This window comes from Melanerpes formicivorus, unplaced genomic scaffold, assembly GCF_026170545.1.
Source record: "Melanerpes formicivorus ecotype bairdi unplaced genomic scaffold, bMelFor1.0.p_v2 SCAF_158, whole genome shotgun sequence".
Lineage (NCBI taxonomy): Eukaryota > Metazoa > Chordata > Aves > Piciformes > Picidae > Melanerpes > Melanerpes formicivorus.
Genome location: NW_027142510.1, coordinates 548,209 through 573,939, shown reverse-complemented (window position 1 = coordinate 573,939; position 25,731 = coordinate 548,209). Strand labels below are relative to the sequence as shown.

General features: G+C 67.5%; 4 protein-coding genes across 5 annotated transcripts; 1 reads left to right on the top strand and 3 right to left on the bottom strand.

Annotated features, from left to right (window-relative positions):
- Nucleotides 1–1,705: 1,705 nt before the first annotated feature.
- On the bottom strand, nt 1,706–2,354 carry DPM3 (dolichyl-phosphate mannosyltransferase subunit 3, regulatory). Of its 2 annotated transcripts, XM_068168833.1 has the most exons (3): nt 2,245–2,354; nt 1,877–2,014; nt 1,706–1,831 (listed from the first exon to the last, which is right to left on the bottom strand). In XM_068168833.1, exons 2-3 carry the CDS (start codon nt 2,006–2,008, stop codon nt 1,730–1,732), a joined length of 234 nt encoding a protein of 77 aa, XP_068024934.1. In that variant the 5' UTR covers nt 2,009–2,014; nt 2,245–2,354; the 3' UTR covers nt 1,706–1,729. The 2 variants fall into 2 exon arrangements, with proteins under 2 accessions (XP_068024934.1, XP_068024933.1); XM_068168832.1 differs by having other exon boundaries at nt 1,706–2,014.
- Nucleotides 2,355–3,848: 1,494 nt separating this feature from the next.
- KRTCAP2 (keratinocyte associated protein 2) lies at nt 3,849–5,509 on the bottom strand. The gene is made up of 5 exons (XM_068168773.1): nt 5,405–5,509; nt 4,756–4,910; nt 4,611–4,674; nt 4,186–4,252; nt 3,849–4,057 (listed from the first exon to the last, which is right to left on the bottom strand). The coding sequence occupies exons 1-5, from the start codon at nt 5,406–5,408 to the stop codon at nt 3,937–3,939; spliced, it is 411 nt and encodes a 136-aa protein (XP_068024874.1). The 5' UTR covers nt 5,409–5,509; the 3' UTR covers nt 3,849–3,936.
- A 468-nt stretch (nt 5,510–5,977) lies between these two features.
- On the top strand, nt 5,978–15,760 carry TRIM46 (tripartite motif containing 46). Its single transcript, XM_068168772.1, has 10 exons — nt 5,978–6,132; nt 7,312–7,570; nt 8,432–8,775; nt 9,146–9,289; nt 10,371–10,466; nt 10,583–10,836; nt 11,174–11,295; nt 12,795–13,094; nt 14,007–14,304; nt 15,094–15,760. The coding sequence occupies exons 1-10, from the start codon at nt 6,070–6,072 to the stop codon at nt 15,467–15,469; spliced, it is 2,256 nt and encodes a 751-aa protein (XP_068024873.1). The 5' UTR covers nt 5,978–6,069; the 3' UTR covers nt 15,470–15,760.
- Nucleotides 15,761–19,159: 3,399 nt separating this feature from the next.
- On the bottom strand, nt 19,160–24,227 carry MUC1 (mucin 1, cell surface associated). Its single transcript, XM_068168827.1, has 7 exons — nt 24,096–24,227; nt 22,785–23,377; nt 22,508–22,581; nt 21,782–21,924; nt 21,364–21,479; nt 20,760–20,906; nt 19,160–19,743 (listed from the first exon to the last, which is right to left on the bottom strand). Exons 1-7 carry the CDS (start codon nt 24,139–24,141, stop codon nt 19,669–19,671), a joined length of 1,194 nt encoding a protein of 397 aa, XP_068024928.1. The 5' UTR covers nt 24,142–24,227; the 3' UTR covers nt 19,160–19,668.
- Between the last annotated feature and the right edge of the window lie 1,504 nt (nt 24,228–25,731).

The following is a 25,731-nucleotide window of genomic DNA, read 5'->3' as shown; positions in this document are numbered from 1 at the left end:
AAAGGGCACAGCCTCAAGCTGTGTAGGGGGAAGTTTAGGCTTGATCTCAGCGAGAAGTTCTTCCCAGAAGGAGAGATTGCCCTTTGGAATGGGCTGCGCAGGGTGGGGGTGGGGTTGACATCCCTGGAGGTGTTGAAGAAGAGGCTCAGCGCCATTGCCTGGTTGATTGGCGAGGGCTGGGTGGTCTTTTGGACTCGATGACCTCAGAGGTCTCTTGCCCCCTGGCTGGTTCTGTGACTGTTCTGGGAAGGTGCTGGGGAGGCCCTGCCCGTCCTGGCACGGGGCAGCTTTCCCTGCTGACGCACCAGGCAGAAACTTGGCTGCCAAGCGGTGGCTCCGGCTGCCGGGAGTGGCCGTGGCGTGGCCCCACACGCGAGGCCGGAGGCGAGCGGAGCACCTCTGGGGGACACAAACGCTCCCGGCAGGCACATGTCCCTGCAGGGAGAAGCTGCTGCCTGCAGAGCTGCTGGGGCTGGGGAGCCGAGCGGCCAGGAGGAGCCCCTGGATGGTCAGGACTAAGCCTGCGGAGGGTTGTGAGCAGCCCACGGAGGGTCCCTGCCCGTGCTCTGTGCCAAGGCTGAGGTCTGGGCACCAGGTGGTGCCAGCCCCACAAAAGAGCCACACAAGAGGCAAGACCACGGGAGCTGCCCACCCTGCTCCGAGCTGCCATTGTTGCTCAGGAAACAGCTAATTAGTTGCTCCTGCTAATTAGCCTGAGTCCTCCCTCATGATACCAACTGCTCCTTTTTGCAGAAAGGATGCGCAGTGGATAATTAAAAACAAGAAAGTCCTTTGGCAGGTATGTGAAGAAGCTGGGGAGGCTGCCAGGAAGGCAGGCCCCAGCATGTGTCACCACCAGCAGCAGCAGCAGCACAGCTCTCCCAGCCAGGCCAGCAGCGTGGATCTCAGCACCCCCCAGTCCAGGAGAGAGGAGCACCCCCGGACAGAGGCTGGCCAGGGCCACCCACCCGCAGCGGGGGGATGCTGCTGTGCTGCTTGTCCCCCTTCCTGCTGGAGCTCAGAGTGCTGTGCCAGCACCTGCCTGCTGCTGCCCCTGGGGAGAGGGAGGGAGGGGGGGAGGGGGGCAGAGGAGTGGCAGCTCAGCTACTGAGCCAGCAGGAGCAAGGAGCAGCCCCCCGGCGTGGGCTGAGCTGCCCCAGCAGGCCGGGGGAGACCACAGAGCTCTGGGTGCTCTGCATTTTAAAAGCTGTGCCGCCTGCTCCACCCAGCCAGGCTCTCTCCTCCTTCCCCTGGAACCCGGCCAATGGGCTTGGGATGAGTCTTCTCCAGCTCCCACCTGATGGTGTGAACCACATCTGAAAGCAGCTGGGAATGTGCTCTGCCCGCAGTGCTACCAAGCGCTGTGAGCCTGCAGGGCAAGGTCTGATCCTGTTCTCACCAGCTTCCATCCCTGCCTCTGGAGTCGAGCTCCAAGGAGCTCAGAGAGGCTGGGCCGGGGCAGGGCAGGTTCCCTGCACGGTGCTGGGAGTGCTGAGAAGGGACCTGGGCTTATGTGGAGACCCCACGGAGCTTCCCCAACGCCAGCCTCATGCTGCAGGGAGAGAAGCCCTGAGGCTCTGAGCAGCATCCCCGGGCCCTTGGCTGCCGGAGGTCCCCCAACCAGGGCAGCACCACCCAGGGGTCCCCCATCCGAAGCCCCCCCCACGTGCCCCGGCCCCCTGAGAGCAGCATGCAGCACAGCAGCCACGGTCCCGCAGCTTTATTGGGGTCAGAAGCGCAGCCCCCGGCGGCGCAGGTCTGTCCGTGCCGCGCTGATGTGCTCCTGCAGCTCGACGGCTGCCTCTTCGCAGTCGTTGAAGGTGGCCAGGCGGTAGCCCACGGCGGCCAGGGAGTAGCAACCGAAGGCCACCAGGAGGTAGAGCGGCAGGGGCAGCAGGGCCTGGCGGAACGGGGCCGGCAGCCGCAGCCCCGGCGGCGCCAGAGCCAGCGCGGCCCAGGCCGAGCCCAGCAGGGCGAGTCCGCACAGCCACTGCCCCAGCTTGGTCATGACGGCCTGCGGAGAGGAGAGCCGTGAGAACCGCGCCGCACCGCACCGCACCGCGCCCGGCCGCGATTCGCTGCGCCCCAACAGGCTCCGCTCCGGGACCCCCCGAACAGAACCGGACCCCGGACCCCTCCTGGCCTTCGCCAGCCGGCCCCGGAACAAGGCCTCCAGCTGGGCCTCCCCAATCCGCCCCGCGGTCCCGGTGCGGGTTCCGGTCCCAGCCCCCCCCCCCCCCCAACCTGGATCGGTCCCGGGCCCAGCGCGCGCTCCCCGCGGTCGCGCCGGTGACGTCACGGCAGCGCCTGGCGCGCGGGGGCCGCCGGGAGCCGTAGTGCGGAGCCGGCGCCACGTCACGGAGCGCGCAGGGCGGGCCGCGGCGGCGCGCCCCCTGGTGGCGGGGCGGGGGGAGGGCGGCAGGGCGGCAGCGCCGCGGGTCGCGGGCCGGCCTCCCGGGCCCGGTGCCGGAGGAAGCGCCGGGCTTTGTCGGCCGCGGCCGGGGCCGCAGGAAGCATCTGGTTTCCTCCGCGTCCGGCCGCGGCAGGCAGCAGGGGAGCGGCGTGGGAGCAGGCCCTGCCAGCCCTCCCACGGCCGTGCCCAGGGCGCCCCGGGGCTGCCCCTGCCCCGCGCGGGGCGGGCGCCAATGTGCCTCCGTTACGGGGGCACAGCACGCACCGGGACGGAAGCCACCCTGCAAGGCCACCTTGCGCCAGCCCCCCGCGGGCGGCAGGGACACCTCCAGCTCGCTTGGGCTGCTCAGAGCCCCAACAGCTTGGCCGTGAGCGTCCCCAGCCGCGGGAGCTCTGCCACAGCCCTGGCAGCGCTTTCCTGGGCTGCATCCAGAGCAGTGTGACCAGCAGGGATGCTGCCCCTCTGCCCTGCCCTGCCCCAGCTCGGGGGCCCCCAGCCCAAGGACGTTGGACCTTTGGAGAGGGGCCAGGAGGCCACCAGGATGGTCGGAGGGCTGGAGAACCTCTCCCGTGGGGACAGGCTGGGAGAGCTGGGGCTGTGCAGCCTGGAGAAGGGCCCAGGGAGACCTTAGAGCTGCATTTCAGCTCCAGGAGAGCTGGGAAGGGATTCTGGCAAGGGCTGGGAGTGCCACCCTGAGGGGCAATGGATTGGAGAGGGGAGACTGAGACTGGAGATGTGGAATAAACTCTTCAGAGCGAGGGTGGGGAGAGGCTGGAGCAGGCTGCCCAGGGAGGCTGTGGCTGCCCCTTCCCTGGAGGTGCTGAGGGCCAGGCTGGGTGAGGCATTAAGCAACCTGGTCTGGTGGGAGGTGTCCCTGCCCATGGCACGGGGCTGGCACTGGATGATCTTCTAAGGTTCTTCCCAACTCAACCAGTCTGGGATTCCATGAATCATGCAAATTGCCATCAACTGTTCTGCCAGGCGCCGGCACCCTTGGCTGTACCAGCGAAGGGGCCTGGTGGCAGCTGGGGAGGGAGGTTGCTGCTCCACAGCTCCCCTGCCCCATCACCCACCAGAGCCCCGAGCCACAGGGACCCCCACAGCCCCCCTGCTGCCTGCCTCCAGCTGGGCCAAGCCCCTGAGGCTCCAGAGCCTGCTCCAACCTGCCTGGCTCCGCTGGGATTTTCCTCTCCTGCAGGTCCAGGCAGACAAAGCATCATCAGCCCTGCAAGGCTATGGGGGTGGGGGGGTCAGGAGCTGTCAGCCCCCCTCTGCCACATTCCACTGGCCCTGCACCGAGCTCCTTCAGGCACTGAAACCCACCCAGGGCTCTGCTGCAGCCTGGAGAAGTGAGCCAGAGGCTCTCAGCGGTGCGAGGGAACTGAGCTGAGACCTGCCAGAGGAACCAACCCCACGGCAGCTGCAGGCAAGGAGCTACAAAGAAATGGCTTTATTGGGTGGCTTGAGCCCCCCAGTCTGGCTCAGTGGGGAGGGGGCTGCCCAGGGGAAGGGGCAGCAGGACGTCAATTCCTCTTTCTGCCCTTGCCAACAGCCTTGGTGGGAGCGGCGACGGGCGCTGCCGACTGGTAGAGGGTGGAGGAGATCTTGTTGATGTAGTAGAGGCCAACCATGGAGAAGATGAGGCTGCAAGGGAAGGGAAGGGTTTGTCACCTCGAGCGCTGGGCTGAGCTGTGAGGCCCTCGCCACAAGATCAGGGCACCTGGCAGCAGCCACAGCTGCCCTCCACCCTCCAGGGCAGGCTCTGGACTCACCAGGTGGTCACACAGACTCGGTGAATGAGGCCAGAGGCAAAGAGAGCCAGCAAGAGGCAGGTGAGGACTGCAGGGGGGAAGAAAGAGGAGAGAGAAAAGCTGCAGCCACGCTGCCCTGAGGTGCCAGCCTCAGCACAGCAGGGGCCAGATGCAGCAGAGCAAACCTGCCCAGGGTGGAGCTGCCAGGGCCAGGCACCGGCACAGGCTGCCCAGGGGGGTGGTGGAGTCACCGTCCCTGGGGGTGAGCTCAGGAAGCCTGTGGCCATGGCACAGGGGCACACGGTTTAGCGGCCGTGGTGGCGCGGGGCTGACTCCACGACCTCAAGAGAGCATTCCCAACCCAAACGACTCCGGGGCTCCACGACCTGCGCCCCCCAACCCCCAACCCCCCGCCCCCCAACCCCCCGCCCCGCCGCAGCGCTTACTCTCGGGGAATATCTTGGCCTGGAAGCCCTTGCCGAAGACGAGGTTCTCCAGGTTGTTGAAGGCCTGGCCGGGGAGTCAAGGGGCAGAACGGGGACGCCGCCGCCCCCCCGGCCCGGCCCCGCCGCCCCCCGCCCGGAAGGATACGGTGAGGGAGCAGACGAAGAGCGCGGAGCCCAGCAGCCCGCCCTGGATCGTCAGCCACTCGGTGGAGGCCAACTGCCGGCTGTACATCTGCATCCCGGCGAACAGCAGCAGCGACAGCAGCGACGAGAGGGCCAGGGAGGTGCCCGTACCTACGGCTGGGACCGCGGGCACCGCCTCAGCAGGGCCACCGGCAGCGGGGCGGCCGCCGGCAGTGGACCGTGCCCAGCACCGGGCCGTGCCCAGCACCGGGGTGTGCCCAGCACCGGGCCGTGCCCAGCACCGGACCGTGCCCAGCACCGGACCTAGCCCAGCACCAGACCTTGCCCAGCACCAGACCTTGCCCAGCACCGGACCTAGCCCAGCACCGGGCCGTACCCAGCACCGGGCCGTGCCCAGCACCGGGCCGTGCCCAGCACCGGACCGTACCCAGCACCGGGCCGTGCCCAGCACCGGGACGTGCCCAGCACCGGACCTAGCCCAGCACCGGGGCGTGCCCAGCACCGGACCGTGCCCAGCACCGGACCGTGCCCAGCACCGGGCCGTACCCAGCACCGGACCGTGCCCAGCACCGGGCCGTGCCCCCCCCGCCGCTCCCCTCCCCCCCCCGCCGGCTGCCCCCCGGCCGCCCCCACCCCCCGTGCCCCGTTACCCATCGTGCCCCGCGCTGCCGCCCGCGTGCCCGTCCCGGTGCCGGTGCCCGGCTCTGCGCACGCGCCCCGCGGCCAGGGACACGGCGGCAGCGCGCGGCGGGGCGCTGCGCGCGCGGCCCGGCCCCGCCCCGCCCCGCGTGCGCGGCGCTCCGGTGGGCTTCGGCCACCCCCTGGCGGACGGGGGCGGAGCTGCAGCTTTCGCTGTCACTCGCTCTTCCGCACCCCCTGGCGGCGGGAAGGGAGAGGCGCAACGGGCGGCACCGGGGTGCGGGATAATCCCCCCCCCCCCCGCCCCTCCCGCAGCACCGGTCCCGGTCCCGGTCCCGGCGAGGGTGTCCTGCTCAGCCCTGCTCAACTCGCCCCGGGGTTCGCTCCGGGCGCCGCTCCTCGATCCGCGCTGCCGTCCGTACGGGCCCGGCGCGGCGGGGGGCCCGGAGATGCGGCGAGATCCTCCCGGTGCCGCCCCGCCGCCGCCGCCACCGCCCCTCGCCGCCCCCCCGCTGCCGCCGCCGCTACCGCCGGGGAGGGTCCCGCGGAGCATGCGCGCCGCCGCCCCCCGCCCTCCCCCCGGCTCCGCCGCTCCCTGCAACAGACCGGCGCGTCCGCGGCCGCTGCTACTGCCGCCGCCGCCGCGGGGACCGGCGCCGGGAGCGGGCGCGGAGCCATGGCCGAAGGCGAGGACCTGCAGACCTTCACCTCCATCATGGACGCTCTCGTCCGCATCAGCGTGAGCGGCGGCCGCGGCGGGGGCGCGGGGGGGTCACCGCGGGGCGGCCGGGCCGGGCTCTCCCGGGACCGGTGTCGCCATGGCAACGCGCCGGAGCACGATGGCGAGGGTGCCCTTGAGGGCCGGGAAGGCTGCAGCGAGGCCTCGGCCCCGCGCCCCGACCCAGCGGGTGCCCATCCTCGGGAGCAGGCGGCAGCAGCCCCCCCCCAGCCTTGCACTGTGCCACCGCCGGGACCGCGAGCGCCGGCAGGGCCGGGAGCTGCCTGCACGCCCATGGGCGGGGGTCCCGCTCCCCATCCTGGTCCTGGCTCTGGTCCTGGTGTGCAGCCCTTGTGCCGTCCTCAGCCCCAGAACCCATCCTGATCCCAGCCCTGGCCCCAGGGCTGGTCCTGATCCTGATCCTAGTGCTGGTCCTGATCCTGGCGCTGATGCTGGTCCTGATCCTGACCCTAATGAGGATCCTAATGCTGGTCCTGATCCTGGCGCTGATGCTGGTCCTGATTCTGACCCTAATGCTGGTCCTGAGCCCAGCCCTGGCCCCTGGGCTGCTCCTGATCCTGATCCTAATGCTGGTCCTGATCCTGGCGCTGATGCTGGTCCTGATTCTGACCCTAACGCTGGTCCTGAGCCCAGCCCTGGTGCTGGTGCCAGGCCTGAGCACAGATTTCATGCTTGTCCTGGCTCTGGTCCCAGTCCTGGTCCCAGCCCTGGTCCTGGTCCTGGCTCTGTTCCCAGTGCACAGCCCCGGTGCTGGCCTCAGCTTCAGTCACCAAGCTGAGCTCAGCCCTGCTCCCTGGCCTGGCCTGGGTCCTGATCCTGACCCTGGTACTGGTCCCAGGCCTGATCCTGGCTCCCATGCAGGTCTCAGGCCTGGTCATGGACTTGGTGCTGGTCCTGGCTCTGATCCTGGCCCTGGTGCCACCCCAGCCCCAGTCCTCATTCTGTGCCCAGCTTTGCTCCCTGCTCCTGATCCCAGTCCTGACTGCAGCCCCAGTGCAGGACCTGGCTCTGCTCCCAGTGCCAGTCCTCACCCTGGCCCTGCTGCTGCCCCCAGGCCTTTGGTCCTGGTCCTGCTCCTGGCTCTGGTCCTAGCACTGCTCCTTGTGCCCCGTGGGTCCCCACCCCTGCCCATGGCCCACCCGCGGGGGGTGACCCTCCCCTCTCTCTCCCTCCCCCCAGACCAGCATGAAGAACATGGAGCGGGAGCTGGTGTGCCCTGTGTGCAAGGAGATGTACAAGCAGCCCCTGGCCCTGCCCTGCACCCACAACGTGTGCCACGTCTGTGCCAGCGAGGTGCTGCTGCAGCAGGGCTACCTCTGCTGCGACCCCACCTCCGAGCCCTCCTCCCCTGCCGCCACCCCCACCGCCCGCAGCCCCCGCCTGGGCCGCCGCTCCCTGGCCCCCAAGCCTGACCGCCTCGACCGCCTCCTCAAGTCAGGTGGGACACAGGGAGGGCAGGAGGGCACAAGGGAGTGGCACAAGGGCAGGAGGGGAGGGCAGGATGGAATGAGGGGATGGCAAGAGGGGAGGGGAGGGGAGGGGAGGAGGGGGTGGCAGGAGGGCAGGATGGAATGAGAGGATGGTGGGAGGACAGGAAGGGAGGGCAGAAGGGGATGGCAGAAGGGGGCAGGACAGAATGAGAGGATGGCAAGAGGGCAGGAGGGGAGGGCAGGAGGGAGTGGCAGGAGTGCAGAAGGGGGTGGCAGGAGGACAGGACGGAATGAGGGGATGGCAGGAGGGCATGAGGGAGGTGGCAGGAGGGGATGGCAGAAGGGGATGGCAGAAGGGGGTGGCAGGAGGGCATGAGGGGGGTGGCAGGAGGGAGTGGCAGGAGGGCATGAGGGGGGTGGCAGGAGGGCATGAGGGGGTGGCAGGAGGGGATGGCAGGAGGGAGTGGCAGGAGGGTATTGGGGGGTGGCAGGAGGGGGGTGGCAGGAGGGCATTGGGGGGTGGCAGGAGGGCATGAGGGGGTGGCATGAGGGGGGTGGCAGGAGGGCATGAGGGGGTGGCATGAGGGGGTGGCAGGAGGGAGTGGCAGGAGGGCATTGGGGGGTGGCAGGAGGGGGTGGCAGGAGGGGGTGGCAGGAGGGCATTGGGGGGTGGCAGGAGGGGGTGGCAGGAGTGCATTGGGGGGTGGCAGGAGGGCAGGAGGGGGTGGCAGGAGTGCATTGGGGGGTGGCAGGAGGGCACAAGGGGACCGCTGCGGGGCGCACAGGGACAGCACCCCTGGGCTCTCACCCAGGAGCAGACCTGGGGGTGCCCCGCCCCGCCTGAGCCCCTCCTCGCCCGGCTCCCGCAGGCTTCGGCACGTACCCGGGGCGCAAGCGCGGCGCCGTGCACCCCCAGACCGTCAGCTTCCCCTGCCCGGCCTGCCGGCGCGACGTGGAGCTGGGCGAGCGCGGCCTGGGCAGCCTCTTCCGCAACCTGACGCTGGAGCGGGTGGTGGAGCGCTACCGGCAGACCATCAACATCAGCGCTGCCATCATGTGCCAGTTCTGCAAGCCCCCGCAGCTGGAGGCCACCAAGGGCTGCACCGAGTGCAAGTCCAGCTTCTGCAACGAGTGCTTCAAGCTCTACCACCCCTGGGGCACCCAGAAGGCCCAGCACGAGCCCACGCCCCCCACCCTCACCTTCCGCCCCAAGGTCAGAGCCCTGCCCTCCTGGGGGTCTCAGGATGTGGTGGGTGCTGGCAGGAGGCTCTCCCACCCCTGGGGCACTCAGAAAAGCCCAACGTGAGGCTCCCACCCTCTCCTGACCCAAGGCAGAGCCTCTTGGGGGTCTTCTTGCCCATGCTCAGGATGTGGTGGGTGCTGGCAGGAGGCTTTTCCGCCCCTGGGGTACCCAAAAAGCTCAGCACGAGCCCACGCCCCCCACCCTCACCTTCGGACCCAAGGTTAGAGCCCTGCCCTCCTGGGGGTCTCAGGATGTGGTGGGTGCTGGGAGGAGCCCCTGGGGGTGGGGGTGAGGAGGGGCAGTCCGAGCGCCCTGCTGAGCTGCCCTGGTGCCCATGCAGGGGCTGATGTGCCCGGAGCACAAGGAGGAGGTCACTCACTACTGCAAGACCTGCCAGCGCCTGGTGTGCCAACTGTGCCGCGTGCGCCGCACCCACACCAGCCACAAGATCACGCCGGTGCTCAGCGCCTACCAGGCCCTCAGGGTAAGGGCAATGCCCCCACGCCGGGGGGAGGGGCTGGGCCTGGTGAGGAGGAACTGGGGGCACTGGCAGGAGCCTCATACATGTCCAGAGAAGGGCAACAAAGCTGGGGAGGGGTCTGGGGCACAAGGCAGGGGAGGGGTCTGGGGCACAAGGCTGGGGAGGGGTCTGGGGCACAAGGCAGGGGAGGGGTCTGGGGCACAAGGCTGGGGAGGGGTCTGGAGCACAAGGCAGGGCATGGGTCTGGAGCACAAGGCTGGGGAGGGGTCTGGGGCACAAGGCTGGGGAGGGGCCTGGGGCACAAGGCAGGGGAGGGGTCTGGGGCACAAGGCAGGGGAGGGGTGTGGAGCACAAGGCTGGGGAGGGGTCTGGGGCACAAGGCTGGGGAGGGGTCTGGGGCACAAGGCTGGGGAGGGGTCTGGGGCACAAGGCAGGGGAGGGGTGTGGAGCACAAGGCTGGGGAGGGGTCTGGGGCACAAGGCAGGGGAGGGGTCTGGGGCACAAGGCTGGGGAGGGGTCTGGGGCACAAGGCAGGGGAGGGGTGTGGAGCACAAGGCTGGGGAGGGGTCTGGGGCACAAGGCTGGGGAGGGGTCTGGGGCACAAGGCAGGGGAGGGGTGTGGAGCACAAGGCTGGGGAGGGGTCTGGGGCACAAGGCTGGGGAGGGGTCTGGGGCACAAGGCTGGGGAGGGGTCTGGGGCACAAGGCAGGGGAGGGATGTGGAGCACAAGGCAGGGGAGGGGTCTGGAGCACAAGGTTGGGGAGGGGTCTGGGGCACAAGGCAGGGGAGGGGTCTGGGGCACAAGGCTGGGGAGGGGTTGCCCGGGGAGGTGGTGGAAGCCTCATCCCTGGAGGTGTTCCAGGCCAGGCTGGAGGTGGCTGTGAGCAGCCTGCTCTGGGGTGAGCTGTCCCTGGCCATGGCAGGGAGCTGGAACTGGCTGAGCCTTGAGGTCCCTTCCAGCCCTGACCATTCTGTGGTTGCTGATCAATGCTTTGCCTCGCTGGGGGGCTGGGGATGCCCTCACCGAGGGGGATGAGGCTCTCTTAGCTCCCATGCTCCCCTCACCTCCCCTCCTCCCCTGCAGGAGAAGCTGACTAAGAGCCTTGCCTACATCCTGAGCAGCCAGGACACGGTGCAGACCCAGATTGCTGAACTGGAGGAGACAGTGAAGCACACAGAGGTGAGGGCAGGAGGTGCCCCCCACCTGTCCCTGAGTTGTTCCCCAGGCAGGGGGTGGCACTGCCAGCCTGGTCCCCTCTCTGCCCCAGCCCTGCTGACCGTGGCTGTGCTTGGCAGGCGAACGGCTCCCAGGCCAAGGAGGAGGTCTCCCAGCTGATCCAGGGGCTGTGTGCCATGCTGGAGGAGAAGAGAGCCACCCTGCTGCAGGCCATCGAGGAGTGCCAGCAGGAGAGGCTGGCAAGCCTGCACTGCCAGATCCAGGAGCACCAGGCCATGCTGGAGAACTCGGGCATGGTGGGCTATGCCCAGGAGGTGCTGAAGGAGACTGACCAACCCTGCTTTGTCCAGGCTGCCAAGCAGCTGCACAACAGGTACCAGGCTGGGGGACCCTGGCAGCCATGGGGCTGCTGGGGGAGGGATATGTCAGAGCCCTCTGGTGCTCGAGGTCCCTGCTATGTGCCACCGGGTGGTGGGTTGAAAATTCCAGCCCCCACCCCCCCCAACCATTAAATTGACCCTCGGGATGTGCTGCCCAGGGAGGTGGTGGAATCACCATCCCTGGAGGTGTTCAAAAAGAGCTTGGATGTGGCACTCAGAGCCATGGTTTAGCTGCCAGGAGGGGTTAGGTGCCAGGTCATAGGTTGGGCTCGATGATCTCTGAGGCCTTTTCCAGCCCTGGTTGATTCTGTGATGATTTTTGTGCCACAGGATCCTCAGGGCCACCGACTCGCTGCAGAGCTTCCGCCCTGCAGCCACAGCCTCCTTCAGCCACTTCCAGCTGGATGTCAGCAGGGAGCTGAAGCTGCTCACCGACCTGGCCTTCATCCGAGGTAAAGGCAGCAGGACCTGGGCGCCGGCTGTGCCCCGGAGTGGAGGTGCAGCCCCTATGGGCAGAGCGGTTCCTTGCCAGCCTCGGAGCCGGAGCTGGGCCCCGGCCGCGGAGGGCTGCGCTCGGGCGGGTGCTTGCGGTTCTGCCGGTCCCCCTCCCCGTCAGGGATGGCCCCAGCAGCCCCCAAAAGCATCCCTGCCCCTGCCCTGCCCTGTGCCAGGGGAAACCAAGCGAGGTGACAGGCCAGGCAGGGCCGCGGTGCCAGGTAAGGGCAGGCGGAGTGCCGGAGGGTGAGTACGGAGCTGCCCGGCTGCAGGGCAGGAGCTTCCCCGCAGGGCAGGAGCCGTGGCCCTGCCGCCCCGCTGGCAGCACTGTTCAGACCTGCTTCTACCTCTCTTTGTTTATAGGCTGAGGCCGCTGCTGAGTCGTCACCGAAGTAACTGAGGCAAGTCACACCCCTGCCCCAGAGCCGGCCCCGCTCTCTCTGTCCCATCCCTCCATCCCCACTCCCGCCCCGCCGACATCCTCCATCCCCCATCCCCATCCCCCATCCCCATCCCGCCCGCTGCTGGGGGCAGGCGGTGGCTCAGCCCCTCCCCATCTGCTGCTGCTCCTCCCACCCTGCTGCCACCTCCTCGCCCCATTTCTGTTCTCCTCTCACCCTAGCTCTGTCACCCTCCTCACCCCATCTCTGTCACCCTCCTCACCCCATTTGTGTCCTACTCCCATCCTGTTTTCGTCCTCCTCTCACCTTATTTCCGCCTTTCTCTCCATCTCTGTCCCTCTCCTTGCCACATTTTTGTCCCCTCCTCACCCCATCTCTGTCACCCTCCCCACCCCATTTGTGTCCTGCTCTCACTTTGTTTTCATCCTCCTCTCACCTTATTTCCACCTCCCTCTCTTTCCATCTCTGTCCCTCTCCTCGCCCCATTTTTATCCCTCCCTCACCCCATCTCTGTCACCCTCTAAGCCTCATTTCCATCCCCCTCACCCAATTTCTGTCCTCCTGCCCGACTTCCATCCCGTTCTCACCCCATCTCTGTCCCCATCTCACCTCATTTCCATCCCTGCCCGTGCCCCATCTCCGTTCTCCTCCTCGCCCCACTTCCACCCCCACCATCCCCCCATATCTCCGCCCTGCTTCCCTGCTCCTGCCGTGCCGCCGGCATCTTCACACCGCTCCACCATCCCCATCTCCTCCCCTCCTCCTCCTCTCCTGCTGCCTCCATCCTCTCTCTTTCTTTCTCTCTCTCCTCCCTGCCCGACTTGCACTCAGCCTGTCTGGTCCCTGGAGCCCCCCACAGCAGCAGCGAGCTCCTCTGTGTCTCCCCGACTCTCCGACACGGTCTCCGCAGTCAGATCCCCCTCCTTTTTAGACTCCTGCTGGTTGTGCGTCCGTCCGGGATGTCCCCTCCCCGCATCCGGCTGCCTCCCCGCCTCCCCGGGGGAGGGGGATGCTGCCTGATGCCCGCTGGGTGCCTGTCCTTCCCCCCCCCGCAGCTCCCGAGGCTCCGGTCATCGACACGCAGCGCACCTACGCCTACGATCAGATCTTCCTCTGCTGGCGGCTGCCGCAGCACTCCCCGCCCGCCTGGCACTACACGGTGGAGTACCGCAAGACGGACGCCAGGGCCAAGGGGCTGAAGCTGTGGCAGCGGCGGGAGGAGGTGCGCGGCACCAGCGCCCTGGTGGAGTACCTGGACACCGACAGCGTCTACGTGCTGCGGGTGAAGGGCTGCAACAAGGCAGGGTTCGGGGAGTACAGCGAAGACATCTACCTGCACACGCCGCCCGCCCCGGGTAAGGGGCTGCCGGGTAACGGGGTGCTGGGTAAGGGGGTGCCAGGTAAGGGTGTGCTAGCTAAGGGGGTGGCAGGTAAGGGGGGTGCTGGGTAAGGGGGTGCCAGGTAAGGGGGGTGCTAGCTAAGGGGGTGGCAGGTAAGGGGGGTGCTGGGTAAGGGGGTGCCAGGTAAGGGGGGTGCTAGCTAAGGGGGTGGCAGGTAAGGGGGGTGCTGGGTAAGGGGGTGCCAGGTAAGGGGGGTGCTAGCTAAGGGGGTGCCAGGTAAGGGGGGTGCTAGCTAAGGGGGTGGCAGGTAAGGGGGGTGCTGGGTAAGGGGGTGCCAGGTAAGGGGGGTGCTAGCTAAGGGGGTGGCAGGTAAGGGGGGTGCTGGGTAAGGGAGGTGCTAGGTAAGGGGGTGTCAGGTAAGTGGGGTGCTAGGTAAGGGATGTGTCAGGTAAGGGGGTTGCTAGGTAAGTGGGTGCCGGGTAACGGGGGTGCTGGTTAAGGGGGTTCCAGGTAAGGGAGGTGCCAGGTAAGGGGGTGCTAGGTACAGGGGTGCTGGGTAATGGGGGTGCTGGTTAATGGGGTGTCAGGTAAGGGAGGTGCTAGGTAAGGGAGTGCCAAGGTGAGGGGTGCCAGGTAAGGGAGGTGCCAGGTAAGGGGGTGTCAGGTAAGGGGGGTAGCTAGGCAAGGGGAGTGCCAAGCTGTGGGGCTGGGAGCATCCATCCTCGGGCTGTGGGAACAAAACCACCTCGCTCCCTGTCACCCTTTGGAGCTGAGGTGGGGTGTGTGTGTGTGTGTGTCTCTCTGTGTGTGTGTGTGTGTGTGTGTGTCTCTGTGTGTGTGTGTGTCTGTGTGTCTCTGTGTGTGTGTGTGCAGGGTTTGGGCAGCTCTCTTCCAAATCCCCTCTCTGACTTCTCCTCCTGCCTGCAGTCCTCAACTTCTTCCTGGACAACCGCTGGGGCTTCAACCGGGACCGGTTGGCCATCAGCAAGGACCAGCGGGCGGTGCGCAGCGTCCCCGGCATCCCCATGCTCTTCGCCGCCGAGCGCCTCATGACCAGCTGCCACCTCTCCATCGACCTGGTGATCGGCGACGTGGCCATCACCCAGGGCAAGAGCTACTGGGCCTGCTGCGTGGACCCCAGCTCCTACCTGGTCAAGGTGGGGGTGGGGCTGGAGAGCAAGCTGCAGGAGTGGTTCCAGGTGCCGCAGGACGTGGTGAGCCCTAGGTGAGTGGGGGGCCCCAGGTGAGTGGGGGGCTTGGGGGATGCAGGGCAGGGGAGGGCTTGGGGGATGCAGGGCCAGGGCAGGGGGGGGCCTCCATCTGTTCAGACCCCATGCAGCTCTGAGCCACCTGCTCTAGAGTGAGGTGTCCCTGCCCATGGCAGGGGGGTTGGAACTGGATGGTCCTTGAGGTCACTTCCAGCCCAAACAATTCCATGATTCTGTGATTCCTGGCTGTGGAGGGGAGCCCCAGGTGAGTTGGGGTCTTGGTGTGTTCTGGGGATGGGAGTCCTCTGTTCCTACTTCTCTGCTGGCTGTGGAGGGGAGCCCCAGGTGAGTTGGGGTCTTGGTGTGTTCTGGGGATGGGAGTCCTCTGTTCCTACTCCTCTGCTGGCTGTGGAGGGGAGCCCCAGGCGAGTTGGGGGCCTGGTGGATGCTGGGGGTGGGAGTCCTCTGTTCCTACTCCTCTGCTGGCTGTGGGGGGGAGCCCCAGGTGAGTTGGGGTCTTGGTGGCTGCTGGGGATGGGAGTCCTCTGTCTGTTCCTACTCCTCTGCTGGCTGTGGAGGGGAGCCCCAGGCGAGTTGGGGGCCTGGTGGCTGCTGGGGCTGGGAGTCCTCTGTCTGTTCCTACTCCTCTGCTGGCTGTGGGGGGGAGCCCCAGGCGAGTTGGGGGCCTGGTGGATGCTGGGGGGAGCGGGGAGGGGATGCTGTCCTCCACCAGTTCCAACTTCTCTGCCGGGTGCCAGCGCTGGGGTGCGGAGGGGAGCCCCCAGCCTGTCCCTTCCGTGCCGCAGGTACGACCCCGACAGCGGCCACGACAGCGGCGCCGAGGACACCACGGTGGAGGCTCCGCCGCCTTACGCCTTCCTCACCATCGGCATGGGCAAGATCCTCCTCTCCCACGGCTCGGCCCTCACCTCCCGCGACCCCAACGGCTGCACCGTGCCCTTGCCCCCTCGCATTGGCATCTGCCTGGACTACGAGCAGGGCAAGGTCAGCTTCTACGACGCCGTCTCCTTCCGCGAGCTCTGGGAGTGCTTCGTGGACTGCTCGGGGCCGGTCTGCCCTGCCTTCTGCTTCATCGGGGGGGGTGCCCTGCACCTCCAGGAGCTGGTGGCCAACAAGCAGGAGCGCAAAGTGACCCTCGGGGGCTTTACCAAGCTGGACTGAGCCGTGCCCCCCACCCCGACCCGCAGCGTGGGCGCTGCCCGCGGTGCCCAGCGAGCTGCGGGGCCTGGGGGCTGCGGGCGAGCAGGGAGCGGAGGCAGGGCAGCCCCAGGCCGGGTGGGAGCAGGCCAGGGCTTTGTTTTTGTGGGGCTGGGGAGGGACTGGGGACAGCTCTGCCGTCCTCTTCTCTCCCTCTCTGCCTGCCCCTCTCCCCAGTTTGGCTCAAGGCTGCTGTGAGCTGGGCAGGGCTGGGCAGGGCTGGGCAGAAGGTCAGCCCTAGAGACCGAGCAGGCTGGGGGGTGCCAGAGGGACAGGGGGCTGCACAGGGAGGGGGGGGTGGCAGGTGACAGTGGGGGTGACAGTGGGGGGGGTAGAGGCTTAGTGCTGGCTGGGGGGGGGAGGCAGCTGGGTGTAGGGAGAGGGGGTCTGGGGGGGGGAGGCTGGGCTGGGCTGGAGTGAGGTGTGAAGGTTGTTTTGTAAAATGGCTCATTTGGGATTGGCTCAGCTGGCAGCAGGGCCACAGCCACCACAGCTGGGCACAGCCACCACAGCTGGGCACAGCCACCACGGCTGGGCACAGCCACCATGGACAGGCACAGCCACCATGGACAGGCACAGCCACCATGGGCAGGCACAGCCACCACAGCTGGGCACAGCCACCACGGCTGGGCACAGCCACCATGGGCAGGCACAGCCACCACAGCTGGGCACAGCCACCATGGGCAGGCACAGCCACCATGGACAGGCACAGCCACCATGGGCAGGCACAGCCACCATGGTTTGGCACAGTCACCAGGGCTGGGCACGGTCCCCATGGTTTGGCACAGTCCCCATGGGCAGGCACAGTCACCAGGGCTGGGCACAGCCACCATGGCTGGGCACAGTCACCAGGGCTGGGCACAGCCACCATGGTTTGGCACAGTCCCCAGGGCTGGGCAGAGTCCCTCTGGCTGGGCACAGCTGCCCCTGGGTCCCTGCCGTGGGCTGTGAGACCTCAGTGTCCCTTAGCTCCCCTGGGCTCTGAGTGCTGCTGTGCCCTGTGCCCAGGGGAGCCACTTGCCTCGGCCAGCCCTGGCTGTGCCCACGCCTGCACACGCTCAGGGGGGACACACTCGGCCCCTTTACACCACTTGGTGCCAAGCAGGGGTGGGCTGGGGCCGCGGGGTCAGGATCTGACCCTGTTGGGAGCCACGCAGGGACCACCACTCACCCGGAGGGCCCTTGCTGGAGCCCCTGCTCCGGGGCCTGCCTGAGCTGCTGTACTTTCTCCTGGGCTCTGTTACCTTTGCTGTATTTTCATGGTTTCCTACAATAAACTGCAATGCCAGACTGCTCTGGAGACCTCCCACCACAGGCAGCCCCCGGCCCACCAGGAGCATTGGCACCGAGGGGGCACAGGAGCAGAGGATGTTAGGGGTTGGAAAGGACCTCTTGAAGCTCCTCCAGTCCAACCCCCCCCGGCAGAGCAGCAGCACAGAGCCCAGCACAGGGCACACAGAACCCCAGAGGGGGCTGGGAAGGCTCCAGGGAAGGAGACTCCACAGCCCCCCTGGGCAGCCTGCTCCAGGGCTCTGGGAGCCTCCCAGGGCAGAAGTTCCTCCTCACGTTGAGGTGGAACCTCCTGGGCTGGAGTTGTGGGGTGCTGGCTGCTCCCCAGGGTGGCCATGGGGCTGGCCCTGGCAGCAAGGCTGTGTGGGGCTGGGCTGACCTTCAGGCTGTGGCCAGCAGGGGCCAATCCTGCCCGGGAAAGGGCCTGGGGCAGTGCTGGGCAGTGCTGACGTGTCCGGTGCCAGCCCATGCTCTGCCAGGCCACGTGGCTGCTGCCTCCCCCATCCCAGGCTGTTGGGGTGCTCCTGGACCAGTGGGGACCCTGCTGGGCCTAGAGGAAACCTCTGCAATGTCGGGGGGGGGGGGGTCCCAAGGGTGGCTGCTCCAGCCTGGGGGGCGCTGCTGGGCACTGGGGCATCTTGGGGTGGGTAATGGAGGCTGGACCTACCACCCGGATACCTGCACCCCACGGGGCACTGGGGGGAGCCTGGCAGGTGGAGAAGCCATGTGTGGGGCTGTGCCCCCACCCCAGGCTGGCACCTGTGCCTGGGGAGCACCTAGTGTTGGCACCTAGTGGGGCAGTGCCAGGCTGGGTGCCCTGTGAACAGGAGCCTCTTTGTAGGGCCCTGCCCTGCAGCCTGTTTCCATTCCTGTGAGCCCTGCCCAGTCCTGGGGGGGGGGGGCAGGCATGGCCCTGCCTGGCCCCATGCCACTGCAGCCCCATGAGGCCCTGCCCCTGGCATCCCCAGCTGGCAGCAGGGCTGGGGCAGGAGGATGTTGCACTGTGCCCCTTCCCTCTGGCACACACGGGCAGGATCTGGCACCACATCCCCCCCACCCCTCTCATCACGTGCACCCAACCCCCCCTCCCCCCCCCCCCAACCTTCCCTGTGGCAATTCCCCCCCCCAGCTCCTACCCTAATCCCCTCCCCAGCAGGCTGCCCCCAGCCCTGCACCTCCCTCCCCCCCTGCCTGTGCCCCCGGCCCCAGCCCTGCGGCTGGGAGGCTGCTGGGAGGCTGCTGGGTTTCTGCTGTTGCTGTTGGCAACTCTGGCTACCAGCACTGCACGTGGCAAGCCAAAAGCAGCAGACACTCCCCCCCCACCCCCCCCCCAGCCTCCCCCCACCCCCCCAGCCTCCCCCCCCCCCCCCCGGGCCTTGCGTCACCCTCTCTCCATGCAGCCCCTCCCAGCTCAGAGCCTCCTGAGCCCCTTGCCCGCGCCCCAGCACAGCTCTGGCACCTCCTGGCACATGCCTGAGGGGGGGGTCTCCAGGCACCTGGCGTGGCCACAGTCCCCACCCATGCTGCCAAGGCTGCCCCCAGCCCCTCGCTGCCCAGCTGGTTGCTGGCACCGCGGCTGGCACGGCGCCTGGGCTCGCAGGGATTTCTTTGGGGGAGGTTCAGTTTCCTTGTTTCTTCTTTTTCTGCCTTTTCAGTGGCTGCCAAAAGCCTCCCAGCCCCCAGCCTGTGAGCCCAGCCCCAAGTGGGGCTGGCAGGGGGCTGCCCTCAGCTCAGCTCAGCTCAGGACATGACTGTCCCAAAGGTTTGTGCCCAGGTGCGGTCCAACGCATGGCTTCATGCCAGGCTCCAGGCCCCCTGCCCCTTGGCATGTCCCCACAGCCCCCTGCCCTGCTCCTCTTCCTCCCAGCAGCACCCAAAGGCTTTTCAGGGCTCGGTTGGGGTTGGAGGATCCTGAGTGGGGACCAGGGAGGGGAGGGGAGTGGGAGCAGGCAGGCTGGGACACAGCTGTGTGGGTGCCAGCAATGTGGGCACAGCCTCCACAGCTCCATGGCCCTGCTGGCACCCTGAGATGCTGCCCATGCAGCCACAGCTGCATCAGATGGGACACAGACCCAGAGAGTGGCACAGGCGGGGGGGGTGTGAACAAGGGGGGCAGTGATGTCCTGGCAGGACGTGGTCCCTGCTGGTGGGGCAGAGGGGAGGGCACTGCTTGGGTCCGGGCAGCTGTGGCACAATGACAGCAAGCGAGGGGAAACACCCAGCCCAGCATGGATGCCACATCTGCCCAGGCCCAAGGAATGAGAGCCAGAAAGGGATTCACCCACCCAGGGCAGGCGCCAGGAGTGCTGGGGGAAGCCTCAGGTGACCCCAGAGTGTGCCAGGGCTCAGCACAGCAGCCCCCCGTGGGACACGGTGCCCCCGCGGCACCCATCCTGTTTATTGGGAGATGCAATAAATATGCCAGGGCCCAGGCCCTGCCACCCCCACTTCCCTGCCAAGCTGCTGCCACCCTGCAGGTTTCTACTGATGCCAAACACCACGGAAAGAGCAATGGAATCCCTCAGGGGGAGGAGTGCAGAGGGGGCACAAGCTTGGACCCACAGCCATGGCAGGGAGCAGGGTTGCAAAGCCAAGCGAGTGCAGGGGCTAAGGGGGGGGGGGGGGGGGGGGGAGGCAGTGGGGGTGTCCCTGCACAACCCCCCCCCCCCTTTCTGCCCCAAATCTTTGTTCATCCATTTCTGTCATGTGCATGAATCCAGCTGTCGCAGAACCCTCTGGCTCCTGCTGTCCGTGGCGTGGGGCTGAGCAGCAGCAGGGGATGTGCCCAGGGCTGGTGCTGCTCCCCTGGGAGCAGGGGGCTGCGACCAACCCCTCCCCTCAGCAGCCTCCCTCCCACCGGCCCGGCGAGGCCCTCAGAGGTTGTCAGAGCCGGCAGTGGGGTTGGTGTAGGTGAAGGTGCCAGCCCCTGCCCCGTTGCTGCTGGCCACCTGGGAAGGGAGATGTGAAGAGAGGTGTCCGAGCTGGGCAGGGATGCCAGGCTGAGCCCCACCTCTCACCTCCCACCCTGGCTGTAGCAAGGGACCCCCCCAAAACCCTGACCACAGGCACCACGGGCAGCCCAGTGCTGAGCCAAGGAATGGATTCTCCCCCTCTGCGTGGTGGGCAGCTGCCCTCTGCCGTGGGCACCGCAGGCACCCACAGCCCCCACGGGCACCAGGGGGCCCCGCTGGGCTCCGGAGCCGGGTGGAGGAGCTGCAGTGGCCCTGGCTGCGTTCCTGTCCTGCACGATAAGCTGCCCAGCAAGAGCAGCAGCAAATATTTACCCAGGCCCCTGCTATTTGAACAGGGTGAGCTGCTCACACCGAGCCCAGCAGCTGGATGTGGCCCCTGCCTGCAGCACCAGGGTGCAGGGGGAGCGCAGTGTGCCAGGGGGGACAGGGCCATGCCCCCCACACCCCCCCTCAGCTCTGTGCCCTTTGTGTGCAGGCAGCTCCTGGTGACACATCTGCAGCTCTGCTTCCTGGTGCCAGATGTGGGGTGCAGGGTACAGGGAGCAGCCCCTCAGCCCCCTGCCACCCCTGTGCTGCCCCTGCCCTGGCACCAGCCCCAGCCCCACACCCCATACACAGCAGAAAGATGCCAGGATCTAGCTTGGGCATGACCTAGTCGGAGAAGGGGCAGAGTGGGCATGCAGTGGGTCCTGTGCCCACTGCTCAGGGTCGAGCAGGGGCAAGGGAGCAGCTGCCCAAGGTCATAGGGAACTCCCCAGAGCTGGGCCAGGCTCACCAGTACCAGCTGCATGCTTGGCACCACTGCTCAGCCCCAGCTGGGAGGGGACCAGCATGGGGCACCCATGCCATGCCTCACCAGCTTCATTAGCCCAGCACCCAAGGGACCTGCCCAGCTCCCCGGCTGCACCACCTTCCCCCAGCACCACCCCAGCAGCAGCAGCTGAGCCCTGCTGGCTGTGGGCAGCGCCAGGGAGGGTGGCAGAGGCTCTCACCTGGTTATAGGGACTGGGCTTGCTGCTGGGGGGCGCATAGCGCCCGTGGCTCTGGTACGGGGGGTAGTCGGCCATGGAGTGGTAGGAGTCCTTCTTGTTGGACAGCTCCAGCTTCCCTCGGCTCTTCCGGCGGCAGGTGCAGGTGGTCTGAGGGGGAGAGCGCGGGGGCAGGGGGCAGAGAGGATGAGAATGGGGACAAGGGAGCATCAGCAGGCAGGGGAGGACAGGGATGGGGACGAGGGACTCACCATGAGCAGGCAGGGGAGGAGGGGAGGACAGGGATGGGGACGAGGGACTCACCATGAGCAGGCAGGGGAGGAGGGGAGGACAGGGATGGGGGTGAGGGACTCACCATCAGCAGGCAGGGGAGGAGGGGAGGACAGGGATGGGGGTGAGGGACTCACCATCAGCAGGCAGGGGAGGGCCGGGATGGGGATGAGGGACTCACCATCAGCAGGTAGGGGAGGAGGTGAGGACAGGGATGGGGGTGAGGGACTCACCATCAACAGGCAGGGGAGGAGGTGAGGACAGGGATGGGGGTGAGGGACTCACCATCAGCAGGCAGGTGAGGAGGGGAGGGCAGGGATGGGGGTGAGGGACTCACCATCAGCAGGCAGGTGAGGATGCTCAGCAGCAGCAGGAGGCAGACCAGGACCAGCAGAGCAATAGCCCAGTCCGGGACCACAGGCACTGGCGCTGGGGACATCACCTCCACAGCACCTGAAGGAGGAGCAGAGCCGTGCCCATGTCACTGGGTAGAGCCATGGGCATGGCTGGCACCAACAGCCTTCAGGACAGAAGGTGAGAGAGGAGGTGCCCTCTGCCACAGGGTCCAGTTGGTCCTTCTGCTGTTGTGCCACTGGAAAAACTACCTTGGCACTGCCAACTGCAAGCCCTGAACCTGCCCCAGCACCACCACGGAGCCTCCCTGCCCTGGCCAGGATGGGGGCAGCGCTTGCAAAGCTCTCCAGGGGACCCCTGTGGGGCTCTATCCACAGCCCCCCCGCACCCCCCAAGCTCACTCTGGATATCAGCCAGCTGCAGGTCCATGACGAAGCCGTTGGGGTCCAGGCTGCTCCTCAGCTGCTGCTCAGCAGCGCTGCCGCTGGCGGTGCCATTGCCGTGCCCGAACACGAGGGTGGATTGCACCAGCACCGAGCCCTGGCTGCCCGCGAGAGAGGAGGCATCAGCACAGGGACTGCCGCCCCCACGAGGGGCTCAGCACCACGCCGCTGGGCCATGCCAGCCCTTGCACCTGGGCCATGCCAGCCCCTGCAGCTGGGCAATGCCAGCCCCTGCAGCTGGGCAATGCCAGCCCTTGCACCTGGGCCATGCCAGCCCCTGCAGCTGGGCCATGCCAGCCCCTGCAGCTGGGCAATGCCAGCCCTTGCACCTGGGCCATGCCAGCCCCTGCAGCTGGGCCATGCCAGCCCTTGCACCTGGGCCATGCCAGCCCCTGCAGCTGGGCCATGCCAGTCCTTGCACCTGGGCCATGCCAGCCTCTACAGCTGGGCCATGCCAGCCCCTGCAGCTGGGCAATGCCAGCCCTTGCACCTGGGCCATGCCAGCCCCTGCAGCTGGGCCATGCCAGCCTCTACAGCTGGGCCATGCCAGCCTCTACAGATGGGCCATGCCAGCCCCTGCAGCTGGCACCTGCCAACCTCTGCAGCTGGCACATGCCAACCTCTGCAGCTGGCACATGCCAGCCCCTGCAGCTGGGCCATGCCAGCCTCTGCCAGCCTGCTCACCTGAACTGGAGCTCACTGCAGCCCTTGTAGGTCTGCCTGCCCATGCAGCCCAGGCAGCCAAAGACTCGTTCAAACTGCAAGAAAGCAGAGGGGTGATGCCACCTGCCCAGCAGACAACCTCCTACCTCCTGGGCCCCCCCAGCCTCTCCCCCATGGCACCACCTGGCAGAGTGGCTGCTCCGGGGCTCTTTCATGGGGAGCCCCCAGCGGGAGGTGGCTCCTTCCCAGCACAGCCCAGGGTGGGCTCTTTGCTCGGCCTGGCAGGGCTGGCACTCACCACGCTCAAGACAGAGTACTGCAGGCTCTGGTAGTCCCTGGACGTGGGGTCCCTCAGGCTCTCGTTGAAGCTCCTGTTGAGGATGCGGAAGGACAGAGGGACGCGGAGGAGCAGCTGCACCGCGGTGGGACGCAGGACTGCAGCTTTGCTGGGGTTGGGACCGTGGCCGTCGTCCAGCACAGCGGTGGGGGTCAGCCTGGGGGCTGTGCTGCCAGCGGTGCCAGGAGTTTGCTCTGTGGGCACGACCTGAGCGCTGCCGTTCCCGTTGGCGTCGGTGTCACCACCCGCGGTGCCAGCGGGAGACAGGGAGCTGCTGTTTGTGGTGGTGTTGGAGGTGGCAGTGATGCCAGGGGGAGGTGCCAGGGTGCCGTTGGCTGCGGCTCTGCCTGGGGCGCGGGAGGAGATGAAGGTTTGGGTCCCGTTGCCGGTTGTGTTTTTGGAGATGAAGTTCAGAGCGGTGGTCCCGGGGGGGAGAGTTGTCCTCAGGGTGGTCTCCATGGTGGTGGTTTCGGTGGTGGTCGTCTCCGAGTCAGTTGTGGTCTCCGTGGTGGTCTCTGTGGTGAAGTCTGGGAAGGCAGTGCTGGCTTGGGAAGCTTTTAGGGAACACAGAGCCTCAGCTGGACGCTCCCCTGGGCACCAAGGAGCACCACAGCCTCCAGGAGCCAACCACCAGCAGCTCCTGCTGCTCACAAGGCATCTCCTGGGCACACGTGGCACAACCAAGGACCCAGCAGTGCAAGGCGCCTGGCACCAGCTCTGTGTCACAGCCCTGACCCCAATAAAACGGTGGTTGGTGCAGGGTTGGGCGATGTGGCACACCAGAGCGTTACCCGTGCCCCGCTGGCCCCGCATGGGCTGGCTGCTGGCCGGCGCAGGCAGCTCACCAGCGCTTTCCCGTTGGGTGCCCGAGGCACTGGAGGAGAGCCCGGGGTCCGGATGGCTCACCAGGACACACCTGCATACCAGCCTGCCAGCCCTGGGCACAGCCTGCTCCGGCTGGTCCCGGCACAGCCTGGCTGCCCGGGCACAGCCGATCCTTTCGGGCGCAGCTAAGAGGGGGCCACGGAGTGAGCGAGGTCCCCAGGTCCCAGCTTTGCCTGGGGGACCCAGCCCTAGGTTGCTGCACCCTGGGGCCAAACCGGGGGGAGACTGTGAGGTGTCCCTGCCACCGTGGTGCCAAGGGCCACCAGCTCTGCCCTCCCCTGGTCCCCATCCCAGGGGACCGTACCCCTGCCTGTGTTTCCTCCCTGCTTGCTCAGTTACCTGGCTCCCTCTAGCCTGGGTGGGATGCCACCAGCCCCAGCCCCTCACCTGTGCCCAGCACCAGCACCAGCAGCAGGAGGCTGGTGAATGCCATAGGGGGGCTCTTCCCGGGGGTCCTGACACCTCTCGGGGCTCTGTGGCGGTTGCTCTCCCGTTAGCCGGCGGCGGTGCGGCACGATCCTGGGATCAGGAACTGGCAGCTCGACAGCGGCAGGAGCTTTATAGAGCACCTGGAGCAGGTGGGGAGGCCCCACCCAGCTGCCAGTCCCGGGGAGGAGAGGGGGGGGCGTGGGGGGGTCCCTCTGCCTCACTTGACACAGGGCGTGCCCGGCCATGGGGCCCCCACGGCAGCCTCCTCCTGGGCTGAGTCCTCTACGCTCCTCTGGCTCAGAGGGACACTGCCAGCAGTGTGCCCAAGCTGCGGGTGGGTGTCACATCAGACCCCCAGCTGCCCAGGGGCAGCGGCTGGGCATCCTTGGGCAGGGGTGAGGGGCAGCATCTCTCTGGCCCCATGGGCTGAGCCATGGTGCCCAGGAGCTGGTGGGGAGTATGGGACACACACACAGAGGTCCCCAGCCCCTTGTGCAGGGGGGGGCCTCAGGCTCAGCCCCAGGGTTAATCATTACCTGCCGGCCACTGCCTCACCCTGCACTCAAATAAACGCCACTGGTGCCCCCCCGGAATGCTTACGCAGGTGGGGCCCAGGGCCCCACGAAATCCCAGTACCTCCCAGTAACCTCCCTGCCAACCTAACCTGGGCTCCCCACAGGGCACAAGTGTCCCAAGAGGCACAGGACCCTCCTCCCACTCAGGACACAGCCCCTGCCCAGGCTGATGACCGGTGCCAGGCTGGTTGCTGATGGTGCCACCTGTGCCAAGGTGTTCTCCCCAGTGACACATGCCCCTGGCACTGATGGCCACGGCAGCCTTTCTGCTCCCTCCCTGCCCTGTGGGAGAGTCCTGATTCCAGGGGAGGGCCCCCGGTTCTCAGTGAGAGCTTGGTGGGGGCCCGCATGCCTGGCATCCTGTGTGGAGCCAAACTGTCACCGTGGCTCTGGTGATGCAGTTCTGAGGTTTCGGTGCAAGGGAAGCAGAGAGGATTCTGCACTGCAGCAGCAGCAGGGTGAGGGATGGGCAGCCTGGGTGTGGTCATGGGTAAGATGGGACCCAGCTGCACCCAGTCCCCCCCTGGAGTCCACACCCTTGGTGTGAGGCTAAGGAAACACAGGCAGGGCATGGGCAGCAGGCTCTGGGTGAACGTGACCCCTCCCCCAGCCCCCTCAGCCGTGGGGAGAGGCAGCCCCACACAGCGCCGGCGGCTTCAGCCTCCCTCCTGCACCTTTTGGTCTTTGTGCCAGCCCTGGCTCCTACCTGCCTGCCCCCATCCCGGGGCTGCCTGGGTCCCCGAGACCCTCCAGCCTGCTCTGAGCGGGGCTGTGAGGTCGGCAACATCCCCTGGGCAGAGACCCACGGAGGACACGCTGCGTGGGGGAGCTGCGGGAAAGGGCTGCGCAGGGCTGAGCAGAGCTGAATAGGGCTCAGGGGCCCAGCCCGGCCCCGTCAGCGCCTCCGCCCCTCTCGGCCGCGCTTGAGCTGTGGCGCCCCCTGGCGGGCGCAGCTCTGCCCCACACTCACCCCGATTCCGCCAAGCGGTACTGGACGGGGACTGGCACCGGGATGGACC